Source organism: Struthio camelus, chromosome W (genome assembly GCF_040807025.1).
Source record: "Struthio camelus isolate bStrCam1 chromosome W, bStrCam1.hap1, whole genome shotgun sequence".
Classification (NCBI taxonomy): domain Eukaryota; kingdom Metazoa; phylum Chordata; class Aves; order Struthioniformes; family Struthionidae; genus Struthio; species Struthio camelus.
Genome location: NC_090981.1, coordinates 9,844,474 through 9,857,402, shown reverse-complemented (window position 1 = coordinate 9,857,402; position 12,929 = coordinate 9,844,474). Strand labels below are relative to the sequence as shown.

The window sequence follows — 12,929 nt, the reverse complement described above, 5'->3', positions numbered from 1 at the left end:
GAATTCCCATCAAGGCCAGGCATGCATATTCCATTTTGTCAGCAATGTCTAGCTTCTTCCTGGACAGTAGCTACTCAAGGTTAGCACAGCTGAGATAAGGAAATAGCTCTAGTAGATAAAAGGGGCCCTTAGGATACGACGAGTCAAGTCCTGCCTGGGTGTCCGACCCGTGCCTCCAGCAGCCTCCCATCTGCGGCCCCTCCACACAGTTCCCGAGGCTCCTCGCGCAGCTTGGAGTAGAGTCGAGTCCTTCATTAAATCTAATCTGATAAGGAGGCTCACCAGCTGACCCAGGAGGTCACAACTGCAACCATGGATCAAGCCGAGAAGCTGAAGCACCGGTGTGCTGTTGTGGCTGCCCGCATTGCAAATCACCGGTGGTGACAGGGAGGCGGCGAGATGTCTGTCCCTGGTGGTGTGGGCACTGGTGCAAAAAGCAGATTGGGATCCAGAAACCTGGGATGGGAACGTCTGGGTCCCTGACAAGTCCCCCAGCTCGGAATCAGACATATAATATGAGGGGGAGGCAGCTGCCTGGCCAGTGGCAGAGCAGTGGCTTAGCGGACTGAGTGCAGCCAATATGTAAGGGACCATAACTACCCGCCCCGAAGTGGCAGCAGCAGCAATTGTAGCAGACATAGCAGAACAAGAAATAAGACCCTAGCTGCCCTTGGAAGGCACAGGATTATGTTCAGATACTGTATCCATAACTGATGCGTCACACAGTGAATCAGTTGAAGAAAGCCCTTTCTGTCCCCCTTCCCATTCTTTTTCCACTGTCTTCGATGAGAACAAGCCAATAGCCAGCAGTGGAACTTACAACTTGGACTTTGATAACACTAAGTTAGTTGAGTCTTTCCATGCCTCAGGACCGAGCGCTCAGAAAGTCGTGACCCCAAAGTGAATGTTCGAAGAAAGTCTACCGATTCTGTCCCAGTTTCCAGATCTACATTATCTCAGTCTCCTAGCTTGCAAGCTAGTAATTTTGATGGAATATCTTACCTTGGCAATAATGAGACACTAACGCCAGCAGCAGGTGTGTACAGTACTGGTTCAAGCAGCACTTCTAGTACCCTCAAGCGAACAAAGAAACCTGGGACAGCTTCCTTAAAAAAAAAGCAGTCAGCAAAAAAGCCTCTAGAAGCTCCATCAGTGAAGGAAACATCACAAGAACCATTTGACCTTAGCCAAGCAGATTATGCCCCAGGTGAGAAAAAAACAGTATCTGAAACAAAGGTTGACTCAGTAAAACCTGAATGTACTGAACCTTCTAAAATCTCTGCTGAGAATCAGGAGGCCCTGGCTGTGTCTTCAGAATCCTACCCTTTGGATCCAGACAGTTTTGAAGGGATTAGTGCATTTAGCACTGGAGGTAGCAAAGTACAAAACTCTCTCCCTGCCAGTAAGAAAACATTACCTCTTACAACAGCGCCAGAGGCTGTGGAGGTGACTCCACCTGACACTGGAGGACAAGACTCTCCAGTCAAAGGCCTTGCGGTGAGGCTGGAATTTGATTATTCTGAAGAAAAGGGGTCAGTGAAGACCAGCAAGAGAGCACTCCTCCCAAAAAAGTAGGTAAAAAGCCTGGTGCCAAAATGCCACTACGGAGACCAAAGACTAAAAAGTCAGTGGAAAAGCTTGAAAATGCTCTGAATATGCCACCCAAGTCACCCGCTGATCCAAACGACATCCCTATCACAAAAGGCTCTTACACTTTTGATACTGACAAGTGGGATGATCCCAATTTTAACCCATTCTCTTCTAGTACAAAAATGCAAGAAGCTCCCAAACTGCATCAACAAACATACAATTTTGAGCCAGATGTGGGAGAACTCTATTGATCTTTTCAAGTTTTCCTCTAAGATAGCCAGCTCACCTTCTAAATCTCCAGCCTCCTTTGAGATATCAACCAGTGCCAATGAAACAAATGGAACCGAAGGAGACAAATAAACCCACACACAACAACAAAAAAGACACCACTAAAGACTGATACATTTAGAATGAAAAAATCATCAAAAAGATCCCCACTATCTGATCCTCCTTCTCAGGATCCCACTCTACTGCCTACTCTAGAAATACTTCCTGTAATATCCATGGTGATTCATGTGACAGATGAGGAGAAACTGGCATCTTCAGTGACCAGTCAGAAATGGACATGCATGGTACCAGGAGTGGGGCCCTAAACAGAAGGCAGCCTTTGCTCAAGCAAAAGAAGCCTTAAGTCAGCATGCAATTCTGAGCCCAGGAAGACGAGGAACCCCTTTCCAGCTGGAAGTCACCATAGCAGGTGACACAGCCTCATGGGGTCTGTGGCAACAGGGCTCGACCTGTAAAGAACCAATTGGATACTGGTCCAAAACATTACAGAGTTCGGCTGAACGATGCACTCCGATGGAACAGCAGATACTGGCTGTAGTCCAGGCTCTTCAACAAACAGAAGCTATCACAGGTCCAGATCCAGTGGTAGTGCTGACTCCTTTGCCCATAATGGGATGGATCCGAGATGAAGGTCCACTAGCTAGAAGTGGTACTGCACAGGTCCAAACTTTGTGGAAGTGGAAACATTATCTGCATCTATGCATGAAGGCCTCTAAACCAGGCATCACAGATGCTCACACTTGTCTCTTAGGGGCTGTCACCTTTGAGGAATTACCCCCAAGGATACTTGGCAGCATAGCCCTCTAGCCACAGCCCCAGAATCTCCATGCATAGAATCCCCCCTGTACAATCAGCTGACAGCGGAGCAGCAAGAACGCACATGGTTCACTGATGGCTCAGCCTCATACAAAGGGGCAGAGAGGTGGTGACAAGCTGTGGCCTTCAATCTGACTGTCAAAGAGATTCTGTATGAGACTGGCCTGGGACTATCAAGCCAGTGAGCCAAACTTCAGGCAGTCTCTCTGGTGCTCACCGAAAATGAAAGGCCTCTATTCATATACACTGAGAGTTGGGCAGTGTACAAGAGTCTTATTGTATGGATGGCGGCATGGTATACATCGGGATGGGCTATCCATGGCAAGCCAATATGGGGACAGCCCCTATGGCCTAGTATCTGTGAAGCCTGCACCCAATGTCAAATTGCCATAAGGTATGTGGACACCCATGCAACTAGTAATCCCGAGGAAGCCAAGTACAATGGTGAGGTAGGCACTATGGCAGCTGTTAGTGTGGCCATTGCTCCTGGTTTAATAGACTGGATTCACCATAGAAGCAGCCATCTGGGTGGAGATAGGGCCACCCAACGGGCTAGTGATCAGGGTCTTCACACCACCATTGCAGCACAAAAAGGTGCAAGGCAGCGTTGCCCACACTGTACCTGATTATCTCTGCAGCAGTTGCAGACCAAAAAGCATTATATCCGCAGAGGGCAAAAGCCTGGGGAGGAGTGGCAAACTGATTCTATTGGACCCTTATCGGAGAGTCAACGTGAATCCAAAGTGATCAGGGCACTCATTTTACAGGGAATGATGTTCAAGATTGGGCTGGAGAGCGAAGAATAGCCTGGACGTATCACATACCCCACCATCTGCAAAGGGCAGGATTGATAGAGCGAATGAATGGGCTGCTCAAAGAGCAGCTGTGCAAGTTGTCCCCTACTGGTACCCTCACAGGTTGGAGCAAAAATATTCATCAGGTAACTGCCTGCCTCAGTGACTGCCCACCGCATGGCTCTACCCTGTGTGCTTGTTTCAAGGGGGAATCCATGGAGCGGCCGCATGTGCTTAGAGCGCAACGGCTGCACCCCCAAGCCTGCCTCCCCATGAGAGCCATGCTCAGGAGTGCAGGGCAGGTCTGTGATTGCCACACAAAGAAATAACCCTAGAACCAGAGAGCTGTCATCTTGTGAGTATGGGGTTGGCTGTCGCCATACCTCAAGGGTATTATGGTCGCTTGGTGCCCTGAAATAGTTTAGCTGTCTGGAGAGGTAGACATCATTGCAGGGGTCATTGACTCAAACTACCTTGAGGAGGTGAAGGTTGTGATCCATTACACCAGATCCCGACCCCTGCGATGTACACAGGGAGACCAAATAGCCCAACTGATATATGAGCAGACAGGGGTCCCCACTATCCAGAAAATAGATTCCCTGCAGCCCACCCAGCAACAAGGCAGCTTTGGGTCTCCAGGGCGTGCTGTGTGGGTGCATGATCCAACTAGAACCGGACAGTCGGAAGGGGAAATCATTGCTGATGGGCCAAGAGACACCCACCTGGTACTAATCAAAGAGGAAAGTGTCCCAGTCTATGTCCCCTCTGGGATACTCTCATCCAGAGAATTGAGACCTGATGAATATGCCAAGTGGAGCCATGTCATTGCTGCTCTCCATCCCAGCCCTGTACACTGACAGCAGCTGGGACACCAACGAAACTGCAGTGAGCACATCAAACCCAACATCCACAAGAAAACGAGCCTACTTCCAGTACTACATGATGTAAAGTCTGAAGAATCAGCACGGGACAACCCCTGGCAGTGACTGTCATCGTGGCTGTCAAATTTAGGACTATGGGGAAAATGCATTATGTTCCTGGTCTTGTGGGCTGATTAGTTTTGTGTGCATGCATGTTCTAATTTACTCTCTCTATATATATATATATATGTGTGTGTGTGTGTGTGTGTGTGTATTTACTATAATTTAGTTGCTTGTACACCTTAGCTGTTAGTTAAGCCAATGCCTGAAAGGCATGTCTGAACCTTGTCCATGGCACCAACACCATGTCTCTGCCAGTCAGGGGTGGAGTGCAGTGAGGACACTTGCGGAAGATCTGGCGAGTAGTCAGCGACTGGCAGAGTACGTGATAGCAGTCCCAGAGTGTGCTCTCTACACACTGACTGAATTCCCACCAGGGCCAGGCATGCGTATTCCATTTTGTCAGCAATGTCTAGCTGCTTCCTGGACAGTAGTTTCTCAAAGTTAGCACAGCTGAGATAAGGAAATAGCTCTAGTAGATTTAAGGGGCCCTCAGGATACAACGAGTCGAGTCTCGCCTGGGCATCTGACCCATGTGTCCAACCTGTGCATCTAGCAGCTTCCCATCGGCAACCCCTCTGTGCAGTTCCCAGGCCTCCCCATGTAGCTTGGAGCTACGCTCATGCACTCTGAGTGTCTCTCTTCGCTGGTATCTGACCCTCTCTTGCCCACCTTGCAGTCACATCTGTATTAAAGGTTCGGATTCGGCAGTCCCAGTGCGCCACAGGAGCCTACAGGCAGCCTTTGGCTGAAGCCCCAGTAGGGATTTGAAAAGATCCCTTACCTCTCTGAGTGGCGCCAAGGGGTTTTGACAGGGAACAGTCTGTAGTCCTCCCATGCAAAGCAGAACATGTGAATCCGAGTCACAGCACCAAATTCCGTCATGGACTAATTGGAATACAATTCAGGCTGAGGTCAGAGCAGCAGCAGTTTATTGCTATAGCTCTAGGGGAGAACACAGAGCAGCAGAGTGACAGCCTCTGTGGATATGAACTCCCCTAACGAGGCCGTTACAGAGTTAATATACCTTTGGATTATAAGACTTGTCCGTCACAGGACTCCAGGTGTGTGGATAAACAGAAAAGGGGAGTGAATCACTTCAGGAGAGGCAGCTCCAACAATATAGATAGTACAATTTTTTTACAGACAGTACATTCCTCTGATAGCTGGGACCACAGAGTTCAGCAAGGTCATTGCAGATGGCTTTTTGCTAGATAGGCTTGCAAAGGCCAATAAGTCGTTAACTATTTTACTTCCCCAGGCATTAAGCATTTTACTTCCACACCCCCTAATAAAGTATATATGATTATGATTGATGATTTGATGAACTCCACTTGTGAGAGATGAAATTGAGAAAGCTTTTACTGTGCATCACAGGAATCTTAGCATCCTGTACATTGTCCAGAATGTTTTTTGCCAGGGAAAAAAGAGCTGTTCAAAGAAGATGAGATGATACAAAAACGATGGTCATCAGTGGATCAAGCCTGCTTGATTTAGTCCAAGACATCCTTCAGACTCATGCCCCTTCTAGCATGAGAACACCTAAAGACTGGAATGTTTCTATGAAAGCCATGGTTTTGGTGAATATCCAGTCTTCTGGCATGGGTAAAACAGTGAATCAGGATCTCTTGGAACAACTAAAAGTGACCGAGGAGGACCAAGAGGCACCATACGCACCACTTAGGATAAGAAAGATACCTAAAGCCCAGTGGCTCACCCTGTGAAGTTTATTGTTGAAAATAAATCATCATAAAACCTTTCAACTTGGTTGTCTGTAGTGTCCATTTAAAAAAAAAACATGTTGAGGGGAGGGGAATGGTTTAGGGACACACACACAGCCCTTCAATTGGGTTTACTGTTTCAGTTTTATTTACACAATGAATTTATGAAAATCATTACAAGAGATGTAGGTCTGGGTCTTTTGAAACATATTTTGAGTAGTTCTGGTCACAGGGAAAGCTCCGTATTCATTTTTTACAAAATGTATCACTATCTGGTCATTTTGTACTACATCATTAGAGTCCAGTTTTAAAAGCTGTTCAAAAGGCAGTCCATTGTTATGGTGATGTAGGAAAAAGATTCAGTGATATCCGCAGGTGGTGGCGAGGGGATGCTGTAGTTGCTTCCTCTGGAAAATGATATCCATAGCATTGTGCTTTAAAAAGGATATGATGCTTTCAGGAAAGAGAGCGCTGTTTCGGGCCAGGGAGCGGGGGAGTGTAGCCAAACGAGTCAAAAAAAAAAAACCCCTCTGTGCAGTTCTGAACTGCCAGAAAAATTGCTAGCCAGTGCTCTCCAGGTTGGTTATGTGGATGCGTAGTCACAACCATGCTCGCTGGTCTTGGAGCAACACAGGCCCTAGAGAGCTAGTCACTCAGGTACACGCCTAGAAATGTTTGTCTGGTGTAGGGGTCCTGCTGAAAAAAAAACTGAGAGAGCTGTTTAGTGTCCATCCTCACATGTAGTTGAAGACTATGTGTCTCCTCTGGTTTATTTCTATCACGTTGTCAAATATACCATACACAATCATGTTAACAGTGGTGGTCAAGGCCCCTGCAACATGTACTTCTGCTCTCAGGTTTCCTGTTGTAATCAGGGAATAGGGATCAGCACATTCTTGGTCTGGAGACAGGTCAAAGGCAAACAGGGTATAGCCACGGGTGGACTCTTCCTTGTCAACAAGCAGGGAATTATCTTCCATATGGCTGCTGACCATCTGAATGAGCTGCATGTATTCTCTCACACAGCAGCTGTTCTCAAAATGGTTCTCTGCAGTGGTTTTGCTGGCATTTGTTCACCATCCACATATAGGGCCACAACATTTATATCATAATGTTTAAAATTGAAAAAACTTGTCTTAAATAAAAAGCTTATCTTGAAAGAACAGATCTCTGTGGAGGGGTCCCAACAGTTCCATCCTCCTACTCTGAGCTGTCAGAGCTGAGCGTTGCCTAAAACCCTGATTATTGACGCCATCCAGCATGACCACTTCCTGCTGCCCGGTTGTGTCCTTGTAGAACAGCCTCGTGGAGAAGTGTGTGGCCAGCATGTCATGGCTGTAACTGAGAAGCAACTCAAAGAAGATACGGTAGGGGTAGCAGTTGTTGCTCTGGCTTATCAGTCTGCATTGGGGCCACTTCAAACAGATCCAGCTTGGATTTAGTACGTTATTCTGAGTAGCCTTGAAAGAAAGTCATCCCTTCTAAAATATATCTCATTTTCTAGTGGTAGAACGGGCCTTCTTTCTCTGGGTTTTCTGCTTCTTTTGCAACATTCAGCTTGGCTTGGTATTTTTATCTTCTTCTCCTGGTCAGATAGTCAGACTGCTGTCTGGTGCCCCCCTCTCCTTTTTCTTTTAAAGGGCTGGGGTGGACCTTCCCTCCAGGAGCATGACATGGCTCTCTCTTTTAAGTATTTTTTTTTTTATATGAACAATCCCTGAGTCCTCCTGATTTGCCCATGTTTCCAACTTGTCCAGGAAAGCTTTGGAAACATGTCCAAGCACATTTTTTGCAATATCTTGAGTGACATGTGGCTTAATTTCCAAACCCCTTTTAAAAAGCATGATGGCCATTCTAAACAGGCTACAGAATATACTTCCAGTGCCCACCCCATATATCACAACAATGCCCTAAAAACCAGAGAGGCCATTGCCAGCCTGGGCTTTGTAATACTTCATGTACAAGGCTGGGTCCCCATAATTCTTTACCACTACCATTTTGGTGTGGTTTCTTAAAATATCAGAGACTTTTGGGGCCAAAGATGCAGCTTCACAATCACTTTCACAAAGCAAAATGAGATGTGCTTGTTCTGGTCAGTTTTTATTTCAGTGCTGCTTATTTCAATGTGGTGGCAGTTTACCAGCACGTACTGCAGCTTACCGTACATCACTGTAATGATCTCATTTTTATTACCACCACTTGGAACAGAGTGCAGTAATGGAACTGAGAAATCCCCCAGAAGCTGGTGCTCTATAAGATCCGTGTAGAGGTAGAGTGAGTTAAACCCTCTGGTGATGTCCATCACAAAGGGAAATTTCAAGCCCACAGAAGCCCCCAAAGTATGTCCTAGATCCCCAGTTGTAGAAAAAGTGTAAGGATTTTTGGCCGTTTTAAGCTTTGTTTTCCTTATGACAGGGTTGTAGACCAGGCCTATGGCTTGAGAGTTGACAGCTAAAAGCTTTGTTGTGGGGGGTTGATAAGATGGTTCATATGTTCCATCAACATGGAGAGGAATGGATAGTAGCCTTTCCTCAAAGTATACTGCCATGTCTTGCCCTGCAGCGCTATTTCAAAGATGGCATCTTTGTTGATGGTATTCCATCTGTGCAGGTACTGCATTTCTGCCAGTCACACCTCTCACTGGCCTGAGAGCTCCAGGGGCCTCACCAGCTCTATGGTGAAGTTTGAGCTGGTGTTTTGTGGTAAGATCCTGGCACTGGCATTGCTGGGCAGCATGGTGTAGAAACCCCCATCTCCAATCCTTTTTCCCCCACTCCAACCCCAATTAACTAGATGTCCTGGACTTGGGAGGCTTCTATCCAGCTGTCAAATTTCTGGGGCCGGCCATACCACTTTACCAGCAGCTGTTTCTTTCTTCATTTCCTTTTTTCATTGATGATGATCTCCATTTGGTAGATTCTGTCCTTGTCAGGATTCACTTTCTGAAGTTCTTCAGGGTAAAATGTCCCCAGTATTGCTTCGTGATCATAGTCTATTAAGCGGCACACAAGTATCTGTCCCCTTCTCACAATTTCATCTGTGGACGTCTGTTCATAACCTTTCTTAAATCTCTCTTTTGTTCTAGACACCCTGATGTGGCCTCCCTTTTTGAGCAGAGGCCCAGATTCTTTAATGTTAAACACATCCCCGTATATGGTTTTCCAAATCCTCGCAGTTTAAAGGGTTCACATCAACAGGCCTGGCTCTGATAGTTCTGTGGAAGCTATGGTTGTAGCTCTTCATAAACTCCAACAACACATCAGCGTAGCAAAGTGTTGCATGCTATAAAATATCTCCACATCTTTGTTTTGAGCGTCCTTTTAAAATGCTCTATGAGGGAGGTTTTAACTTCATTATTAGTAACAAAATGGTGAACATTATACTGCTTTAACAAATTGTTTAAAGGCCTGTTTAGAAATTCTTTCCATAATTTATGAGGTGTGCTTCCCCTGCTAAAAATTGTTTTAAAGCCCCAGCTATTTTAGAACTTGCTTTGCCTTTTAGCCCAATGGCCCAGGCATGCTTGGATAATATGTTTCTCACTGTTAAGATGTACTTAACACCATCGTTGTGTGTGGAATACTGCTGCGTATCCACCAAAGTCTGCCTGCCATTAAGCATCCACCTCTGCTGTAATCACCTTGTTTCTTTTAAAGCACTTTCTTACTACCTTGTGTAAACTGTCAGCCTCCTGGTTTGCAAGCCAGGTTGCCACTTGGCTTCTGTTCAGATTGGCAATTCACTTTTTAGCAGCTTCAAAAAGGGGATTTATACCCCCAAAGCTTCCCACCTCCCCAAGAGCATGGTAAATGTCTTTTTACAGAAGTGGTGGCGTAAAAGTGTCTACCAACACACCGCTACTACACACATATCTGAAATGAAACACTGGATAATCAATTTAACTCAAATACAGAGAAATTTTATTAAAAGGGTATGAGGAGAGTTGGTTGCCAGTCAGGCTTCTCCAGTCTTTTTCCTTGAACACTGCTGTCACTTCTATGCCCGTTCTCCTTTCTTTGGCTGCTGCAGGCCCAGATAGGAATGCAAACACATCATGACACACTTCTGATTTCTCCCTCCTCAGTCAGTCAGCTGGAGTTTTTTTGAAACATTCTATAAGATCATTGACCTAAGGATAAAGAAACACATGTAGCACCAGCCTGCACCCCATAATGGTGTTAAAGGTAGCTGTAAAATCCTCCACAACTATAGGCAAAGGGAGGGTCTTGGGCTATCTAAGACTGTCATTTGGCTTAAAAATCTCCCAACCCTTTTTCCCCTCAGATAGGAGGATGATGTGATGATGAGCTTCACACAAGGGGATGTCACTCAGCATGACCTTCCTGTGCAGGGACCACCCCAGTTTGTCATGTAGCTCTTTTGCTCTGCTTAACAATTCGGCATCTGTCAGACCCCTCACTGCTGTAAGCACTGTGAGACTCCCAGCAAAGCAGAGTTTATTGTCGCTGCTATTTAGATCAATTAAATAGCACTACTTTTTGTCTATAGTTTTGAAATGGGGGAGAGACTGCAGGGCTCTGCATACCCCACCCCCAACGGCTTTTACAATAATGATAGCCAGGTGGGAAGTCTGATCAAAACAGCTCTCTCTTACTGTGCAGGAGAGTACTGACCCAGTCTAAAAATTTCACAGCGTTCATAGTGTTTAACTTAATAGTGGGAGAATATAGTCATTCATGCTGACAGCTTCAAGATGGAGCTGAGCATAATCACCAGATTCAAACAGCTGGCGTAAATGATCAAAATGCTCTACACCCCAAACAAATGTTTCATAAGGTTCATGTCATGATACCTGATCTAAATTAACAAATCTGCATTCTTCTACATATCACCATTCCCACTGCCGAATATGCTCCATGGAAGCCATGGGGCAGTTTGCCGCCTCCTCCACCACCCCTGCTACATTTGAGGGGGGGAGGTAAAGCTGGGCTTTACCCCCTCAATGACCCCCTCAGGCCTTGGGGGTGCAGCCAGTGGTTCCCCGTGGGAAGCATCCTCATTGTGTTCGACAGCCTCTTGCACTGCAGGGGGCTGCGTTAACCAGGAAGTCCTTTCCAGGGGGTCATCTTCCACCCTAGCAGGAGACATGTCCACTGCCCCATCAGGTTCAGAAAAGCAGCTTGCATTTAAGGGCCCTTGCAGCCCCTGTAACCCCTTGCCAACAAGACACTTGTAGTGACACAAAATTCATTTAGCTTTCCTACTTAGCGGTCTTTGTTGTAATAGCTTTTTTCTGTATTGCTAGCCTGTGAGCCAAGGACTCAGAATTAACAGAACAACAAACTCTTTTTTGAGCGGTGCCCTCCCGGTTACTCTGCACAACATAATAATCATGGTCTTTGAGCAATAAAACCATTTGCTTATTGCTGCATCCCTCTCCCCCAAAACTGGCTTAGCTTTACTACTTAATGGCATTATTTGTAACTGTGAGTTTTGCTTCACTGTCCTGTGAACAATAGCCATGGCCTTATCAGCACAGCCAGTGCTTGTATGGCCACCTTCCTGACTTCTGACAGCCTCTGTCATAGCATCACCACCAGCCCTTTTATCAGTACCATCCTGCCTGCTACTCCTCTGTACCTGATAATAATCATGGTCTTTCAGCTTGGCAACACCCCCATTGCTCTAACTGATGCGCTTGCTCTTTCTGCAGTAGCTGTGGTCTCTAGGGCTGCAGTCTGTGTCCCAACATCTGGGTCTTGCTGCTTTTGCAGTAATCGTGGTCTAACAGGACAGTCTTGGTTGCATGCTCAGTCTCTGTCTCTTATTTGCAGCATTGCCCTAAGGATAAGGCGACACATACAGCACCAGCCTGCATCCCACAATGGTCTTACAGGTAGCTGTAAGCTCCCCCACAACCATGGGCAAAGGGAGCTCCCCCTCCTCCACCTGCCCCCTCTGTGTGACACAACTCAAAATATAGTTTGGGATTCACAGGCCCATTTGCTGATTGTTCTGGTTTGCATGGTCTTTTTCAGGAATCCCTTAGAGTCTTTTCCTTATTGTCTCCACACTCATGTTCTTCTGAAGTTGGTGTTTTGGTCTGGTTTTCCATTTTAGCGGACAGCGTTGCCTATGTCTTGCAGCACCGTGCAGAGCCCAGTGGCTGCCCCAGTAACACTGCACGGTCATCCTGCTGGGCTGGGACCAGATGCAGTGGCCTCTTGATCTGGCTCACAGAATTGGTATCTTATTTGCACGTGATCGAATTTGCGTGGGGGGGCACCTTGGTGGGCCTCCTAGGCATAGCCCTTCTGAGGTCTGTAGCCCTTCGGCACGTTCCAACTTGTTCATGACCCCGCCATCCTTTTGGTGCCCCTCCGCCCTCTTGAAGTTCCACCCTGACCCCAGATATGTTAGGGCTTGTTCTGCAGCCTTGTAAAGTAGGGGACCCCAAACCTGCCTGTAAGGGTAAGGTGAGGGCAACGACTGGACTCCTAGCAGACACAGATACACAAACACAAGGCACACTATGGTCGATATTGAGCGTTTATTACCTCTGCACCTGAAAACGTGGGGTATGATGGTGTCAAGAAACCACTATCAGCCAATCACAGAGCAGTATGAAAACACATGGGTTATGATGCTTTACAAAATGGTGGCTCCCTACCATAGAACGGTGGCTGAAACAAAATTGCATCCCCTGCACACATAGGGGGAAAGGACTTCCTGTTCTGACATAAATCCATGTCAACAGGAAGGAGCAGCTGGTCCTGCCA

General features: G+C 46.6%; 1 protein-coding gene across 1 annotated transcript; it reads left to right on the top strand.

Annotated features, from left to right (window-relative positions):
• The first annotated feature begins 312 nt into the window (after window positions 1-312).
• On the top strand, window positions 313-3,441 carry LOC104139556 (transforming acidic coiled-coil-containing protein 2-like). Its single transcript, XM_068925819.1, is given in 7 exon segments — window positions 313-341; window positions 727-878; window positions 881-1,534; window positions 1,537-1,825; window positions 1,827-1,942; window positions 1,945-2,162; window positions 3,193-3,441. Coding segments are annotated over 7 exon segments (1,707 nt in total).
• Window positions 3,442-12,929: the final 9,488 nt, after the last annotated feature.